Here is a 19,442-nt window from a genome sequence, read left to right on the forward strand (position 1 = left end):
AGGCCGATTTACTGCCACGTTGACGATAAGTCGCGGTCTCGAGCCGCGAGAATAACTGTAAAGGGACGTTTTCCGCCTCGTACCGATTCGAAGAAAAAGCTGCTTATGTTCCGAGGCGAAAATTTATTTACCCGTGTCCTGTGACTGACGACTCGACGATAAACTCAAAAATATATGAATCTCGAGCGCGTGGTACGCTTCTGGTTTCCGCTTCTTGCGAGGGATCGGACACGCGCGTCGCCACGATATTTCGAGACACCGATGCACGCGTGAAATCGGATCAGTATGCACGAACAAAGTCCCCGGTGAACACCTGTGGCAGCAGGGACTGCCAGTCTGGCGTCGCTCTTCCGTGTCGACACGATTACGCATTCGTTTAGACTAGGACAGTTTTCCACGATCGTCCCATACTAATTACTCGCGATCGGTGTTTGTAAACATCGTGATTAGCTAAGGACTCGCTTCTCTAGATCGAGCGTTTGCAGGATAAAATCGGTCCCCTCGTTACACCGCGATCTTTCGAATTCCCCAGGGCACGGGGTACGGGGCACGGGGCACGAGGCACGGGGCACGGGGCACAGGGTACGCGCGTGTTTGCATGAGTACAAGTATGACTTATCGAAGCTAATCGAATCGATGTCGGTGCGCAGGCACCTTCCGGGTTGGTGCATTGGAATGTCGTCGCTTCAATCGGACGTATTGGTCGCACGTAGGCGCGGAGTAGATCCTTTCAGACGCGATTGCCTCCATTCTCTCCCGACATAATGACGAGTATGGGTTTTTGTACCCTTCTTTTCCTTGGTTGAATTTTCTCGTGGTTTCGTAACGTCCTAGCCTGCTTATCTATTCGCGATACATTCGAATGGCCCGATCGAGGACTGGCTGGCATTTCCGGGATCGAGCGTGCGATTCCCGTTTCGATCAACGCGAGAACGTTACTTTTCAACGGGTTTATTGCGTGCGTCGCTCGACTCGCCCGGACCAGGTACAACTCGTTCCGTTGGATTTATTAAATGAATATCTCTTACGGGGATTGAATATCATTGACCCGCAGGATCGTTTGATATTCGGGTGTTCGAGGATTTATGCCGCTTGCCGAGCGTTAAGTGCTTTCCGAACAGAATTAAACATCCATAAAAGTCGCGTTGAAAATTAAATCAGGATCGTTCGAGAAGCATTAAAGCGTTCGATTGTGCTTTTACTAAATGTTAACGACCAACGCAGCTAATTAATACGGTATAAATCTGCTCTGAACATAATAACCTTAGGGCTTTGTCCGTTCAAGGGAACGAGATGACCTGTCTCCCGTCGTTCTCCGCGTACATTTATCTTACGATTGCGAGCGTGACGGATAAACAGCGATCCTTTCGACTAAACGGTTTTTAAAGCGGCGGTCAACCGGTTCCCTCCGCTGAAACGATACTTTGCGAACTCGCCTATCATCGCGGCTAACTTACTCCCAGACCGTGCAATAAATAAAATCGAACGATCTAATTTCAAGTTCCGTGGAAAATGGTGGAGGATTCGCGACTCGCTGGCGCGCATCGATCAACCCTCGCCATTTGACCGTGACTTGATAATTGCACGGTGAACGATTCTCCCTCGAGTTTATCCTCCTCTGCATCGGGCCGAACCGTTTTGCCAACGATTCGCCGCATCGACGCTTCCTCGATCGATTCTCTGCCAATAGTTTCTCCGAATGATCGATTCGACTAATCATCCGCGCGACCAGTTCCCTCCAACCAAATAGACAGACGAGTTGTCGCGCGTCCGTCGTTTCCGTTTCGATCCCCGACGACGTTTTCCACCGAGCGCCGCATCCATTAGTGCGCATGAATATTAAACGACCAAAGGGAAAGTCCATGATTATTATAGCTCCGTTCGGCTTAAAGCCACCAATATCGTCGTAAATGGTTCTTGGCTACGAAGAGGAGGATAGGATTCGCGCGTCAGGTAGCCGCGACATCGAACTGCTGGTCGATAGTGGTGGGTAGTCGAATAATCGAGCAATGACGCGAGACGATTGTAGGGTAAGGCAGTTATCTTTAGGTCAGTATACTGCGTGCAACATCCAGGTTGGTTCTATGGAATGCCGTCTTCTCCGTACGGGCTCCTAGGTACGCGTATATGCGGCAGCGTTGGCCAGAGATTGCGGTCTCTTCGATTGGGAGCGAACCGAGTGAAAGATCTCGAAAAGGAAGGCGATTAAGGGGGAATGGGACCTTGAGCGCGGTCAGCCACTGCGAGAGCTCTGGCAGACGGCGAACCCTGGAGCCTCGGGTATGCGCAACCGCCATATTGTTGTGACTACTATGCCCTGACAGACCCTGACCAGCCACCCACACTTGCAACCGTAGCTGCTCGCACTGTTCACCGAGAGTTAGAGGCCTAACCCGATGGAACGCAGCGACACGACCAGGCGAATATCTCTTGCAACTTTACGAACCCCAATGATTTATCGTTTCCCGCGATTATCCGTCAGCTTGCGTAACAGACGCGTTTAGCTTTTTCAGACTCTTGTGGTATAAATACCGCGGATAGAAACCATATTATTATTACGGTTTTCTTTTTTAAATGCACGGCAAGTAAACGTTCAAGTGGCCGAATGGTTTTATTTGAAGAGTTAACGGAGGGATGTAAACAATTCTGCGTTTCGTTCTGTAAATACTGTGAAAAGTTAAGGCCGGCTCGTTTGAAGGCAACGGCTTCGGAACGTTTATTCCCCGTGAAAGGGCTGCGTCGTAAAGTTTCGCGTTTTAATAGGATCCTCAAAGCCCGGTTCCTTCGTTAGTAGTGTAAACCAGCTACCTGCGCCGGGCCTCGCCTCGCGGTTCTTGAATTATTCTTAACTGTTTCGTTCTCACACCCACCGTCCGCGATCGAACACCCATTTTCGAGGAGTGGTGCGCTGCTGATTAGCGATCGAAAGGAGTTTCCTTATTTCCCGTGTTCGTCGGAGCCGTTGATCTTTCTCGCCGTGATTTCGAAACGCGCGCACACTCGATATTATCCGCGCGTTTCGGCCGCCATCCGCGAGGCGACTCCTCCGCGAGAACCACTTTTCCGGACGATTTAACGTCGTTGATCTCGTATGCAGAAACAAACGACCGGTTTTCCACCTTGGATTATAAACGAACCGAGCCCATATTTAGAAGCACCGAGCAGGCCAGTCTTTAGTTTTCCTCTTAACGTCCTCTCTCTGTTAACGCCAAACTGAAATACGATGTGTACGACGGGGCTCGCACGAGGTGCGAAAGCTCTTGACCATACATTTACTGGATCACGACGTTGCTCGTAATAAGGCTGCGAGTGTAAATGATTGCGCGCGTTCGCGTACGCCCACGATAATCGACATCCGGTATATCCAGCCTAGCAATTACCGCGCGCCTTTTCTATCGGGTCGCTCTGTGAGTAACGCTGTTCCTTATCTTCTTCGCATAAACAAATGGGTCTTGTTTATATTGTAACTCTTTAGGAATTTCCTAGCGCGGTTTATCTAGACTGTCTTAGGTCAGTCCCGCTTCGGCGCTCGAACCGCCAGAATTTATAGTCTACGCTCGGGGAGATTACGCGCGTACAGTGTTAATACGGAACCGTACAACTTTAATGAATTGGAATCGATAAACGTTATTGAAATTAATTCGAACCGTCTCGACTCGGGCCCTTTTCTTCCTGCAAATACGTCGGATACATTTATCCCGAATCTTTTTCTATTCGTTACCCATTATTTTCACCGCAACGTCAGTCATCCAAGTGGTCGCTTCGGTATACGTTAACCCTTGTATATCGGAGTCATCGACCCGAAGACGCTATCTTCTCGGTCTTGGAGAAATCTCTGCACGAAGTCAATCGAGTATAATTAAGGGGAATGTGGTGTACCGTCGCTAACTACAATGTGGAGAGCGTCGAGCAGGGTGGTCCTCAGTTTTTCATGTTAAAGTAATACGCATTGATACTTTTACGCGTAATAGTATGGGATAATTTTAGACGATCGCGACACTGTGACGAGTACTGGTCGATCTGGTCGTTGGATTTCCCACGTAAGTCGCGATCCATCTTTGGCGGACAATGATGGTAGATCCATTTGGCGGTTGTATCGGAGCGACTAGAAATTCCTGGGCGTCGAAGGTGCGCCACGAGCAAGCGATCGAGCAACGCCTTTGTCTTAGGTTCTGCGGGCCTGCTGCCTCCGTTTTGAATGCTCGTCGGCGTGCACGCGCGAAACCGGAGAACCTTAGCGGCGCGTAACGCACCGAGATTAATGCGTAACCTTTATGAAGCGCGACGCGCGCGTGGGCGTGCGTGCACGCCGCGTGTTCACCGCGTCAACCGAGAATTCCTTCTCGCGTGCAAACCTTCGCTCTGAGTTCAATGAAATCGTTCTGCCGAGGGATCGTGCGGATCCTTTCGTTCCTCGAGCCTCCTAGATCGATATCGATCATCGCCCCGGATCATCGATCCGCCAATAGCGTTGTTCCTCTCGTTGCCCATCCGAGCACCATGCGACTTCGTCGAAATACCGAGAAACCTAACGATCCAATCAACTCGGACTCTTCCGTGGAAATTAACGACGATTCAAGGCCACGCGACGGCGCTAACATTTTTGCGCAGTTAAGCTTAATAAACGTAAACGTCTGACTCGCGTAGTTTAACCGCCAACCCATGTTGCGGACGTAATTGTTATCTATTGACCTTCAAGACGCGTTTCAATGTGCTCAGCACGCGCTTTTCGACGTTTAAATTGGCGAATTAAGATAAGAATGATAGTCTTACGGAGCACATCGATAAGCGTAATTGCCCTTTTATTGAAACGCATCGACCCTTCTGCAGGTGGAAACGCTTTGTTTCTGTTTGTAGAAACACGTAAGGGACGAAGGGTGAAAAGAATAGCATTGCCTTACGATTAACATAGTCGATAATAACAAAGTCGTTCGTAGAGACTTACCTTTTGAGTTGAATGCGTCGTTCTTGCTGGTCGGTGACTCCCGGCATTCTGAGTTCTCTGTGAGATTCGTTTCGCTGTCGCTTCCCTCTTTGTCTCTGAAAAATTACAGAAATTATAATTGTTTTCTCAATTCTCGATACTCGAGGAATTAAATACTCGAATTCGACAGCCTATTTTCGTCTAATTTGAAGCAATACAAATCGTGTAGCCACGCTTACTCCGAAATGGAGTCGGACGAGTCGATCGTGTTGCTCCATTTTTGCGCATCGGGAACCCCTTTTTCATGGACTAAATGGACAATTAACTTTTTTCTCTCGTCGCATACCGTGCATGGAATGACCCATATCCATAAAGGGACCGATTGAATTTTTAAATCGACGACCCAACGGTTGCCATTAACTGCTTTAACCATAGCTCTTCGAAATTTCATTTTTTCACTTAAACAAAACGGCTACTCTCATTCGAAAATATCTCTACTCTATATTTACTAACTAAAACGACGTTTCAAACTCATTGCGCGTTGTTTATTTTTGCTTTGAAATATAGATTGAACGCATTACCGGCGCGTCATAAATAAAAATAAACGTTTTACAGCTATAAATCATGGTGTGCGTCTCAATCGAGGCGAGCTAGAGTAAATTCCGGGCAAAAGGAATAATTTGCTTAGGCTTAAAGAATTCATCGCGCTACCGTTCGCTACGCCGGATAGTTGCAGATTAATGTACTGTAAATCTGTACCTACTTAAGCGTACACACGCTGGACATTGCTTCCAATGCAAACGCGTCGCACGACAGATAAGATAGTAGATCAGCGTGAAAAGCTTTTCCAGTAAAATCAAGTAGATGGTACACTTTGATAGCCGGTAATAAGGAAGAAGGACCAGTTTCAGAACGAATCAGGTAGCGAGGAAAGGTATTTCTCGCGAGGGATCGCCGTGTTGCGCATTAACGCTCCTCCTTTTATTCTCTTTTTTTCAAAACTGGTTTCAAGAACTTGATCGCGTTTATCGGGCGTGGATATTGTTAAACGTTCGAAAAATCCCTATCGTCCGCTTTCGATAACGACACTTCCTTGTTTACGGATCTTTTGAAATCGTTGTATCTCGGACTCGCGATGCTTATATTACATCACTACGTATCGTAAACGAATCTTTCCTGTTTAAAGTGCAAGTGGAATTTGAAGCAAACGCAGATATGTCTCGGTTCTATCCTCTTCATTCGCGTTAAAAGTAAACAGTTTCCATCGATGAAAACGAAAGCGATCTTGACAATCGCACTTGCTAATTTCGCGTTACAAAGTACGCCTCTATTCCATTTGTATATAAAAATGAGACATTGTATCGAAAAAATGAAAGAAAGAATTGGCATACGCTGTATTTAGTTGTTAAAACACGATCACGATGGAAACTTACGCAGTCGCGTACTCGAGGGAATTTGTTTCTTCTTCTTCACCGATCGTAGCCAGGTTACTTTGCCAATAGTAATCGTCGTCGTCGCTTTCGTCGCTGGTTTCGTCGTCCTCGACGGATCCCTGTTCGTCCCGGCCTCGATTCCCTTCCAAATTTCGTAGATCACGATCAACGTCGTTGAGAGATCTATACGATTCTTCTTCGTCGCTCTCCTGTTTTCCGAATCCCTGTCTGTCGTATTGGGTGTCTATGCAATCGTTGAATCTCGTGATTGCCTCGTCGCTTTCCTCCCCCGAATCCTCCGCTTCCGTCGAGATCGTGACCGCGGTTCTAAGTTTCGGCTTAGGTCTCTCGTAGCTCTCGACGATCTCCACTTGCATTCTCTCTTCGTCGTGGTCGATTCTTCCTTCGTCCTCGTCGTTTCGCGAAAAGGAGTTGCTCTTCCAAGGCGATATCGCTTTCGCCTTCCTTATTTCGATTATCTCGAGTACCTTGTTCGTCCTCTGAACTCCGTCGTCTTCGAGATAATCGTAATTCTCGGTTGACTCGGTGTCTTCCGTTTCGTCGTTCCTCTGCTTCTCCGAGTTAGTCTCGTTGCTCTGATTCTTTTTCGTCGAACCTTTCTCCGCGTCGTCTCCTTCGAGGGCCTCTGACCTGTCTTCTGGCTTTGCTTTGGCAACCGAGTCGTCCACCTTCTTAGAAGCAACTATTTCCGGACTCGACGGTTCCTCCGGCTCGAAGCTCGTTAGTTTGGGATCTGGCTTGACTTCCGTTCGAGGCACGGCGATGGGCGGCGGAGGCGGCGGGGGTGGTCTCTTCCGCCTGACCTTGACGTCCCTTCGTGGCAGTGGCTTGGGCGGCAGAATCGGTGCATCTTGTTGGCCATCGGAGGTCTCGGATGCGTCGGACGATTTCCGCGGTCGAGGCTCGATCGAGCGTTCGTTGCTCGTCGTTTGATTGACGGTGATCCTATTAACGTGATTCCTGGCCGGCAGAGGCGGAGGCGTCTTGTCCGAGGGTTGCGTTTCCTTGGGTTTCTCAGCGTTTGGCGAGCGAAATTCCTCGTGGCCGCCGTTGACGCGCTCGACGAGCTCGACGTCGTCTTTAATTGGCCTGAAATGTGTGGTCGAGTCGGCGGCTAGGTCTGCCGTGTAAAAGAGATCCGGCCTGGCCTCGTGGCCGTAGCTCAGCGGCGCGTCCTGGAAGCTCAACGGTGGCTGAAAGGTGATCGTTTCCTCGATCAATACCGTGTTCGGCGCTACCACTGCGGTGATCCTCTCCACTTCGCCTCGGGACTCGACGTGGGTCACTGCCTCGGAGTTGGCCAGCCGACGCAGCAGGTAGTCGGGCGGATTCGACGAGTAGTCGCCGTCCAGGTTCTCGAACGGACAGATCGCTTTGGACAATTGGAAATCGCGATCCGAGGATCGATCGAACTCGTGGTCGGTCCTTAGGGATAGTTCGCTGGGCTGTTCGGACGCGGTCGAAGCAGTCGAGGCGGTAGAGATGGTCGACACTCGGTCGGACGTCGAGAACCGGTCGATTACCGTCGACATCGAGCTTCCGGTGTCGTCGGATGTGCTTCCGTGCGTCGAACCGCACTGCGATCTAGCGTCCAGATACACCATCGCTTCCGGTGGTTCCTGCAAGCGCACGTACGTTAGTATTAACAATCGCAGCGAAGATTTACGGACTAAATAGAGTATTTCGCGTCGAACCTGTTTCGATTTCGCGAGCTCCGGCGAACGTTCCTTCGGCGATCCTTTCGGCGTCTCTTGAACGGATCCATTGGTGCTCTTCGGCGAGGACTCGCAGCTGTCGTACGCGCTGGATTTACAGTCGTGCGATCCTGGGGAACTGTTTTGGGAACTGTTCTGAGATCTGGTTCCGTTCCAGGACTTTTTCACGGGACTCGGATTGGCCTCGCCGTCCGCGGAGCCTCGAGCTTGCCTCAGCTTTCGCGGTGGAACCGGCGGAGGCGCCGAGGGCAGTTCCGGAGGCACTTTGCTCTTCTCCGGGGAACTTTTTTTCTCGGCGCTCACAACTTCAGGCCTGAGCGCTCCCCTGCACCTAACCATTAGCTTGATAACCAGCTGCGATTCCTTCAATCTTCTCACGCAATCCAGCCGAGTCATGTGTGTCACTGGTACACCGTCGATCGAGAGTACCTGGAAAAGAGACGCGGTTAACATGACCGGTGCGCACGTGAGATACGACAGACTCGTTTCTTGCACGGGTTACGGCTATAAACAAACCGCGCGCAGGTTCTCCTGGGAATCGTTACGCAGAAAGTGGGTCTCGAAAATTAGAGGCAGAGTCGCGTTTACCCGCGCGACGCGGAACAGCTTACGTTCGTCTAATTAAAGCGTTTAATCAGTATATGTATTGGACGTAAAAGATAGGTCCTCTTACCTCGTCGCCTTCCCCCAGGGTGCCCCATGAGCATTTTGCCCTGCTCGCCGGGCTTTGGTCCGCGCAACTCTGAACGAACAGCCTCCTCACGCGTTCCGTGGTCTTGTTTCCTCCTTCGAACTTCAGTCCGAACCCCAGCCGTTCTCCCGGCAGCCTGAACACCTCGACCTCCTCTTCGAGGGGCCCGTCGACCCCGCCGACTTGACTCTTGGTCAAGGTCGCGGGTGGTGGCTCGTCCTCCTTCTTTCCGCTGCCGATGGACAAGACGGTGACGAAATTTTCTGGCTGCGGCTGGCTCTCGACGTTCACCACCGTCACAAAGTCCTCGGTTACATTATTGGTGACATCCATTTTCCGGATCGTTCTTAAAGCGTTCCATTCATCGCAAGCCCGCTGCTGATCTTTACACTCCGGAATGCTGGCCACTCCCTGAAACCAAGTCCGCGCCATTGTGGACGATTAGTTTCGTAATCGACGGACAAGTTTTCTCGGAAGTTCGATGGAACTTTGTCAGTTTTACGGAGCAAACGATCGTCCGTTACTTTTTCCAACGAGTCGACAAACGATGTTATTACGCGGCTTTCTCCATTAATTCGATCATAGCAATAGTTGCTTCGACGTAAGAAATGATCGAACGCCGGATGCACGGTGACAATTTTCGCGAATGGAAAGATAACGAGCGCGTCTTGGCTCGTGAAGAAATCGGAGGGCAGCGATCTAAACCAGGGCTTGATAAACTACGGCCCGCGTGCTAGATCTGGCTTTCCATCTATCATCCTACGGCTCGCGAGGTTAGAATGTTTTTCAAGTAAATCGACAGTGTCTCGAAATTGCTGTTTCAGTACTGTAATGCGACGCAGCCATAACCATTTGTTCACGTATTAATCTTACTATTTGGCACTACGTATCTGCGGATACAGACATCTTCGAATACGCGAAACCATGCTGCAAATTGGTCTTGTTCTATCTATAGACGTTTGCAATCGATTTCGATGACGGAGAATGCTAACTCTGTAATCCAATCCAGAGGACTTTTGCTCCGATACAAACCTAATTCTATTAGGCTCGTAAACAAACGAAGTTCCTCGCTGTTTGACAATTGGAAACTCCAACTATTCTGTATCGATATAGCAACTTCGTGTGAACGAATCCGCGGGCCACTGTATCTAACATTCTCGATATTGTTTCTGATAAGTTTGTAGACCTCCGATAATCCAGATGATCCGGATCCAGGGTTCTCCGAAGTCGAGGGAAATTGGAGTGTGCTCTTAGAAACGTTGCAAATTGTCATCACCTCGCGGCGGCAAATAGACGTCAAGCAAACTGTGTCACGTAGCACGAAGATCTTCTCGGACGGTCATTAAGCGATCTTTAACTACATGCCGGCTGACTCGCGTGACCAACTTAACGCGGTGCTTTCATGTTCTCTGCTCGTACCGGCTCGTTTCCCTGTCCGGTCGTGTACTGTTACAATACGATTACGGTACAAATTGCGCGAATAAATATAAAATACGCCGTCCAGGTAAATCAGCGTCGAAGCGGTGTCCTCGAGCTCCCATCGCGGATCCGCTTCGAACCTGATTTTCATTTACATGCATTAAGAAAGTTAATTAACCAACCGACCACGTGGTTGGTGGATCTCGATGTCGGGCAGAAGAAAAATAACCGAGATCTCTTCTCACGATAGAGAGACTGTTTTCCAGAAAGTCGAGAGAGAGATTCCCTGGTACGTCCCGACCAATAACTCCTCGAGGGGCGACGCGACTCTTTATTCACCGCCTCCGTTCGTTTTCACTCATCGGCATCCCGATTCGTCTAACGACATGTATAATGCGCTCCTCTCGTCGCGAGAAAGTACGCTCGCCTCCAGCAGGGATCGCAGGCGAGCTGCCTTTCTTTCCGTCGCCCGCGTACCGCCTCCGATTTCCGCAGAATGCGAGAAGTAGAAAGTAGATTGACCCCGGGTCACTGACGACCGATCAGCTGATCCTCCCTGGCCTCCCGCTAACTGGTTCTTCGAATCACGGTCGTCATTTTTTCATATTCCTGCGATCCTTTTCACGGTGAACGTCTTGCGTGATTCGCGAGAATGGAAAGTCTTTCCAACCTCGTAAGTCACTCGGTGAAACATTCAGTCGAGTATAAGCCGTTTTTCTTTCTCTCGACGCCTGCGTGTCAAGGGCTCACCAGATTTACGTTTCCTTTACTTTAGAGAAAATCCTATTCGCGATTTAGATCTTTGTTAGATACTTGGAGGTAATAATTTTTGTAAATCAAGGGGTTTTTTGCTCGTAAATAAATAAAACCTATAAAGACAGATGATTCGATGAAATTCGAAGCACTCACGGCCCATAATAACGTAGGTAACGATGCTTTCTCTAGGATAATGTCACAAGTAATTTAGTTAAGCGTTATTTTATCTTTATTTGCTAGGATTTCGCGCTGATTAGGGTCAATAATAAAATGTGTTATTCGCGGGTAGCGACGTCGTTAGAAAGGTACCCTTGCGCAAAGAAGTGATGAGTGCGTTAGCTTCTGAACCGTTTCAAACATCAACTTCTGCGTGGCACACAACTTTGTCTTTCGTTACCTTGTAAAATAATGTTTCTACTCGAGAGGAACTTAACGTATCGACTGTTGGAAGATGTTTTTAAAAAATAGAGGATACGCGTTGTTCGAAACGGTGTTTTGCGTTGTATAGCAAGAAATATTATTGAACGCATTTCTTGTGATAAATACTGGAAGCGTCCTTCGCTGATTTCCAAACATTCTCCGGGAAATGTCAAGGTATTGAACGAAGTCGAGACCACTATTTGTAAATACACGGTAGCTTCAAAGACGTAGCGTGTCTGGGAAGATAGGAAACTCAGAGAACATGTTTTCCAACGCTCTGTAAACATTTTTGCCTATCTAATCAGCTTCTATTATGAAGTTCCTTTCTCTCCTATAGAAAGTTTCTCGATGGCTTCTTATGGTTTTATTATACCCGATTTCTTATTACTATTTGCAACTTGAGTTTTTAACCCAACAAATTGCAAGAAAAGGATTGTGCTTAGGGCGTTAAATAGGGTCCGCTGATCACAGTTTTAAATTTTAGTTAAATAAAAAATCCTAATAAAATCTGTGATTCCTAATCTGTGCATCCAAAGCACAAGTCTCTAAAAACTCAATTTGCATGTGGTAATAAGAAATCCTGCATAGTAAATCCGGAAAAAGTTATCGAGAAACTTTCTACAGGAGAAGAGAAAGGATGTTCATAATAGAAACTGATTCTTATGGGAGGTTAAAGGTGAAACGATGCTGGTAATGGACAAACGAATTAGTCGATGAATGTCAAGTTCAACGTGGGTATTCAAGGTAAAAAGTGTTTCTAATAATTTCTCCGTTATTGACCCCTGGTAAGGATTACCGGTCGATCTCGTGTCTGTCGAGATCTACAACTTTGACACAAATTTCATCGCTTTGATCTATAGTGTGCAGCTTTCGACTAACGCTCCTCGCCAACAGGTGCAGAAAGGCTTGCTCTCGCGATAGAACCGCGATCGCTAAAGGTATTCAGAATTAACATCTTCGAAGACTCGCGTGATACCTGTGGCGTCGAGAGAACCACGGGGTTTTCTTGGCAAGTCCCGGTTAGAAAAGCGCAGAATGCTCGTTAACGGTTTACTTCGAGATTCCTGTTCTACGTCATTGATCATGAATAATCGAGTGCACCGGTGGCGGACTTTCTTCCCTATGCGCTATCGCGAATCTGAAATTCCATTCAGCGCCGGAAACCTGTCTTGGCTGAATTATCGTCTCACGCTTCCGTGACGTTGTCAAATGATTAGCACTTGTACCGTGGTATGGCTTAGTTTGTCGAATCTGATGTTTCTTATAAACCGAGTTAACAAGTCAGAACGAAGAACCGAAACTCGTTTAAGAGATTCTAAATCGCGAAAGTCTGTTTACGGAAAAAATTCGAAAGCGTCGAACGGTAGCGTTCTTTCTCCAGAAAAAATCGTGCGTAATTTGTCGGGCGGATACGTGATTTCGGCCGTGGTTTTGGAAGAGGATCGTAAAAAATGTGTTGGTGGGCTAAGAAGACGGGATTCGGGACGGGAGGAGCCAAAGAACCATACAAGTGCGCGTAACGGAATTCGTAGCCGCAGGGCTGACCGGCACATTCTCTCAATATGCTGGCTCTCTCAGGACTCTCGGCTCCAGCAGCCTCGTGAAAATATTACGAAACCGTGTTCCGTATTCGCGAGATGCGCTCGATCGATTCGGATCTGCCCTGGATACTTCGTTTAGCTGCGAACATGACACAGAAATTCATTTCGAGAACGACGTTGAGAAATAGAAAAGCCTAAAAAGTTCGGTCGGACTCACTCGACTCGACGACAGGCTCGTTAAACAATCCGGTAGCTGCACACGAAATGCGAACGCGCGTTCGTTTCCAACGCCAACCCAATAACTCGAAGACTTAGGAAACCGTAAACCTCTGGCAAATACGACTGGATAGCGATTAACTTGACCCGTTTCCCGCGATTATTGGTAAAGTATTTCTGCATACAGGAATCGTTCCGTGCGACCTAGTCGCGTTTCGAGCAAGGTTTGTCGGATAGTTTTACCGGTAAAACCACGGCTAGACTACATCAAAATCCCAACTTTCAGGGAAGCGGTACGGAAAATATTCCAAACATTTCAGAATAGTTAAAAGAATATCGAAACAAGAGTTGACGTTTCCATAAGATTTCTGATTACCGAGGTTGCAAGACCGTTGCTAATTGTTGTCGCACGAGTGTAAAAATGACAATTCTCGGCGACAGGTTCGTTCTCACGAGGTTGTTAGTGGTACGTTTAGGTCAATCGCGGTTTTCCGTGTGGAATGGTATTTGCGATCGCGTTCGTTACCGTAAATGAAGCTAGAATTCCCGTCGGAATGCCACGGAACTGCATCGACTACGAATACGGAAATTCGAAATGGCAGCGTTTTTTCTTCCGTTCCCAAACCAATCTTGCTGGACAAACGGAACTATATTTGTTGCGCAAACACGATTCCCGAATGACGAAAGGCTTCCAAAGAGGAAATTAGAGCGATATTGCTCGGGGCTTGCCCTCCAAGGGGAACCCTCTAACTGTCCATCCGCCTTGACACTCAAAACTGTACCGCATCCTAATAAATGCACGGCTCGATTACCGGCAAATAATCGGTTTGTCAAACAACCGGGACAGCTAAACCTGCTCTGAATTAATAAACCGCTCGAACTGACCTACAACTCAACGCCATTCTGGTCGCGCGGTCTAACTCGAACGGACGCATTCTACTTTTAGCCCCGCTCGATTAATTCCGATTTTCTGGCGCGTCTTTGCGATTCCATCGGTGACCGGATAAGCCACCTCGTATCGTAGAACTTTGACTGTATAACAGCGAACGAACGGAATACAAGATCGATCGATCGTCGATCGCCTTACTTTGCAGCAACGAAAACCGCAAATCCAGACGCGGCGGAAATGCAGCATATTTGATATACCGCTAGCAATTTCGAATAGCAAAGTATCTGAAAAACTTCTAACGTTATCTAGTTTGTAACGCAGTAAATAATAGGGGAGAATGTTAACCACTGTCGTTTCTGGACGAACCGTAATTTTATCATTTCCGACCATATCTGTCGACGAGTAAAAAGCGTCGATTTGCAACTTTTTCAGCAAGCTTTCTCTAACGATTTTTTTTGGAAACGCTCGGAACCTTTGATTTATGATCACGGTTCAACGACATTGTGGAAAAGAGAATCGAACGTTTCTAAATTACTTTCGAATCGAAACGCGCGACAGGAAGAATTCGTAACCGGTTGCATAGTTTATCGAATGTCTAATCTATGCGATTAGTTACGCGGAAAAATGAACGCGATTTGGGCGTCTTAACGAGCATGAATTTCGCGACGAAGGCGATGTCGTCGCCCTTATTTGGACGCATCGGGTTTTCCGCGCGGAAATGTTTACACTCGCCTAACTGGAGGCTCGTAACCCCTTTGGAATTCTGCATTTTCCCAGCCGTAAACGACGCTACAATGCGGCAGAATTACGTAACGGCGACGTTCTCCGTCACGCTTCACGCATTTTGACAGCGTGTTTCATTCATTATTTAAAATCTCGGCTATTCTTGGTGCATTCGTGACACACAGTGGTAAAACCACTGATTATAGCTGGACGGAAATAATTTTTGCTTACACGTTTCAATATAAACTCGTTTGGAAAATGTATTAACGGACATACGAGAATGAATAATTCCGAAACACGCGTCTCATTTTATTCGTATTTACCCTTTGGTGTTAATCGATCGATTAAACTTGACCCTGATTTACATGTTTCCCAGCAAGCATTCTTCTTAAAACATTAATCGTGGTTTTACCTTTTTCGATTGGTCAAACCACAAAACGCAACATTTAGTTTGCTAAAACTATTCGGGGAATTTGGAAATTCAAAACAAACCTATCGAGCCTGCTTCGAGGAATTAATGTTCCAAACATTTTTTACAAGTTTTTCAATAACGCTAACTCGCCATTAGCGTGTTATACTTTATTCGATCCACTGGTTGTCCTCCAAACTTTTTCAATACCTATAGTTTGTCACATCTGGTCCGTAGGAAACTCATAAATTATATTGTACTCCACAACTGCAGCGTTTATGTAAACATAATAGTAGTTTTGTTTCCGCTACTTGCGTCATACATTTTCGTGGTTGCATTTCTAGCATATGAGATTTTAATCAAATTAGGAGGGATCTGGCAAATGCATTAGATTAAAATTACCGTGTTTCCAAGCCGCGTATAACCCCGTTTCTTGAAACGTTCGTCCCACGCGTTCCCCGGACCTACATTCTCAGGATTTTTCGTTCGAGGCAAACCATAAACAGTCCGATCGCGAAACGATCAGACAAGACGATCCTAGACTATTCGTTGCGCGATTCGTAACACTCGAGGAATTCCTAAACGCGTTCATCGATCGGAAGCGATCGTCGTGACTCGGAAGTCTCAATTTTGTTGGAATTATTTTAATGAAACGCTTTGCCAAAGTAGGCCTAGAGGGTTTAGAAACCGTGTTCTGTGCAGACGGAAGCGTTGTATAACAGAGCACAAAAGTAAGGAAAAATGAAGGTATTAGAAAGAGCGGCGTGTCATCGGAGCGTTACTTGAGCGCTGAAAAGAGGCAATAGGAAAGAGATCGCGACGCGTGCTCGGTTGTTTGTTTGGCAAGAGGCGCTTCCTAGTCGGAGCGTCGACGTTCGCGCGGTCGAAACTTTCACGGGGATCGAGAATAATTATCCATGCATCGGCTCGGAATACCTCGGAGCTAGGAAATCGCGGCGCGAGCGAGAACGAGCTGGAAAGAGAGAGAGAGAGAAAGCCCAGAGCCACCGTCTCTCCAGTTGGGGATAAAAAGCGCGAAATGCCATCGGCTTTCAAAGGCCCCGCGCTGTCCGTTGCGTCGAAAACTGGTTTTACGAGAGACTTCTTGTCGATCGCGGCATTATTGGCAACCTCTTACTCCCGCCGCGGAGGAAGTTAGCGGATCGATCGGGAAATCCGTAACTACTTTCGGGGGCAGAGAGAAGGAGAAACGCGAAACGATGGTTTTCGAAGATCGACGGAGCCGACGACTTTTAACATTTTCTTATCGATATGACGTTCATCGAAGCCGTAGAGCCGCGGTCCGTTAAACGGATCAACCCGGAATATGTTGTTTCGATAGCGGGAGGCCCCGTGTCGCGTCTAATATGCCTGCTCTCGCGCGTATATTCCGCCACCTGCTGCGATGAATTTCAAATATCCATCGCGTCTACGCCTATATCCGAGCAACGCCTGAAATAATAATCGACAGTTCGCGTACACCGTCTGCTCCCCGGTCGAAACATCGACCACACGACCGTTTACGAGGCCACGTAACTACACCACCGAATCCCAAAGCGACTTTTTGCGAACGTAATCGCGGAGAAACTCCTCGCGCCAGTTCCCACGTCGATTACCGGTACTTACCATTCATTCGCCGCTCGTTTTCATCGTCGAAAGAGCACCGAGACCGGCCGCGTATCCCGGTAGGTGCATCCAGCGGTGCTCTGGCCACGTGAGTCGACCTTCGATCTTCGGTTTCCCGCTGCTTCGCGTTGTCCGCGCGTTCGGATACCGTTAAAGCCTCGATCTCGACGATCGATTCGCGATACGCGACGATAACTCGATCGTTCGATCGACGTCGTTGGCTGTTACCGGGCTGGAATCGCGACGATACGAAGCCGGTTGACACGGGCAGAGAGCTGCACGGCGATCGAGCGCGATCACGTGGCCACGACACGCGGAAATCGATGGTTCGACGTGCATTCAGGACAACGCGCCGTGCCGGACTGGCTCGCCAGTAGGCTGACTTTCTTCCACGCCGCACCGCGGATCGCCCCTTTGATTACAAACACCGTCTCCTGTCTCTCTTCCCTCTCCCCCCCTCTCCCCCCGCCCACCTTCCACCTCTCTCTCTTTCTCTCTCTCCCTCTCCTTAACCCTCTCTCTGTTTGCCCGTGTCGCCCGTTCACTCAACCTCCTTCACCCGCGAACGGTGCGCCCATCCGTTCATCCCGTTCCGCGTGCAACGATTCCCCGGTTCGATTCGCCGCTCGTACCAACAGTATTCTGGCGAATTTACTCAATCGCAAAAAAAAACTAGCAAAATTCGCGTCCACGCGTGCCCCCAAGATCCCGCAAACTTCCGATCACTGGACCTTCTTGAGATCTTTCGGTAGGATATGCCACGTTTGGTATATGGTGAGGAGCATAACACACAGTACAATTTTACGCGAATCTAAACGGAGCACCCTTCAAACACCCATCGACTATTTTACCCTTCGTCAAAGATTTGGAGGAAATCTCGGCAAACTTTACCGAAATAACGCATAAAACATCGTTTGTACGACTCGATAGCGTCTCGACGCCATCGCTATGGCCGCGCAGCTTACTTCGGCAATGTGGGCTACGAGGCAACTCGTTCCAACGAGATTCTGCGGTACACCTGTAACATTATTCTCGCACTTGTCGCTTCGAGGAAACGCGTATTTTCGGTGTTATCCGCCGATCAAACACAAGTACTATTCTTTGAGATACGCGCTACCGTACACACCTGTACCAACACCAACAAAGAAAATTCTGGACATCGGATCTATAGAAGTTGGAAGCGAACGGAACTATCGACGAGAGCTCGTACGTCTTAATGTTGATTAAACGAGGGTAGAAAGTTTTTGGTCCAACGTTCCTCGAATGAATTCAAAGTCGTTTGTTTCTCTCGGTTCGAGGAGAATGCAGGCGATCTTACAAGATTCTGCACCTCGTCGACGCCCCATATTATCCTCGGACTTTCCATAACGATTAAGCCAGGAGAAAAGTGCCGTAGGCGTACTCTCGGGGAGCCTTCTTCTCCTATCGTTGTTATTGCCCTCTACTTGTTTCGTCCCGAGGAAGTCTTCCCGCGTCTAGTCGTCGACTGATCCGAAGCCTCTTTATTAAACCGACGCACCTCCAGGTCCCGACAAGCCAAATTCATTCGTGTTCGAGTGCAATACCTACTTACGACCAATCTCGGTAGTCTACGTACACGTAAACTGGTCGTAAGTATTAGCACGCTTGCTGGTCAATATTTGGACTATCGTAACTTGGTGAAAAGCAGTCGTACGATAATCTTTCTGGAGTCATTTTAAAAGTCGAACCTTCTACTTTCACATTCCTCCGTCGAAGATGATTTTACTCTGAAAAATGTTTCAGATTTCAGAACCGCCTTAAATTTGAAGATTAAAGATATTTCGATTTGATTCCACTTCGAATGGAATAAATCTACGATCGCTAATTAAAGATATTTTATTTCACCGAACAGGTATTTTAATCAGAACCAGCAAACAAATATCTAAACCCGTACGAATAACAGGTGTGTTCTGTAATCATACTTATGGCCAATGCGTAATCCAGTGCTGGGGACACGCACCTCATTCAAAGTACGTCGGACACCGTGTTTGGAAAAATGTTAGATAGCAATCCGTGGCACGTATGGCATTTAACGAGCCAAGGTCGATGGAAGCCGCGACGAAGATTAAAGCAATAGTCCGCTGGTATCCCAGTCGGTGGGATCATCGTGATAAAAACGCGATACTCGAGTTACGTCGATTTATTTCTCACCGATATAGAACTCGCGGGTAATCCTGTCAGACGTGTCCGACACACCACTGGCCTGTTTCGCAAAACCACAGATCCACCGCGTTGCAAAGTAGGAGACCAGTGAATCCGATGAACGATTCGCCCGACCATTGACGTTTCTCTCCCACCGTAGGCCGGCCGTCGTCGATTATTTGCCATTAATAGCCACTTTCGCCGGCAAAACCGTACCGCTTCGTTGATACTCGGGCGAAAATTCCGGAATACCGGAAGTCGAATTATGCAAAAGGCGCGCAACAATACGGCCAGACGCTGAAATTTGAAAGCCTCGACGACTGTGAGAATGTTGCGCGCACGCGTTTATCGGGATCGTTGATTCAGCAAGCAAAAGTAAGAAACGAGCGTTTGTTTTCCGCTCGCGTTGCCGCTCAAATTCGATTCGACCGAAAAATTTTGCAACTTCGATCCGCTCCGATACAATGAGAATCGTTTGTGTAATCCGTCGTTGCAG

At 48.0% G+C, this 19,442-nt stretch overlaps 1 protein-coding gene across 3 annotated transcripts in view; it reads right to left on the reverse strand.

The window, feature by feature from the left end:
* Nucleotides 1-19,027, reverse strand: part of Bbg (PDZ domain-containing protein big bang) — a 44,891-nt gene extending 25,864 nt beyond the window's left edge. For 2 of the 3 annotated variants that reach the window (XM_076763986.1, XM_076763985.1), the window contains exons 1-5: nt 16,784-17,132; nt 8,767-9,195; nt 8,073-8,522; nt 6,358-7,997; nt 4,946-5,040 (exon numbers count right to left, since the gene is read on the reverse strand). In XM_076763986.1, the coding sequence (XP_076620101.1) occupies nt 4,946-5,040; nt 6,358-7,997; nt 8,073-8,522; nt 8,767-9,195; nt 16,784-16,786 (2,617 nt within the window). In that variant the 5' untranslated portion in view covers nt 16,787-17,132. Of the gene's footprint in view, nt 1-4,945; nt 5,041-6,357; nt 7,998-8,072; nt 8,523-8,766; nt 9,196-16,783; nt 17,133-18,955 lie in introns of those variants that run through there. The other variant, XM_076763988.1, reaches the window with a different exon arrangement.
* Between the last annotated feature and the right edge of the window lie 415 nt (nt 19,028-19,442).

The sequence above is a fragment of the Colletes latitarsis genome, chromosome 4 (assembly GCF_051014445.1).
Source record: "Colletes latitarsis isolate SP2378_abdomen chromosome 4, iyColLati1, whole genome shotgun sequence".
Taxonomy (NCBI): Eukaryota; Metazoa; Arthropoda; class Insecta; order Hymenoptera; family Colletidae; genus Colletes; species Colletes latitarsis.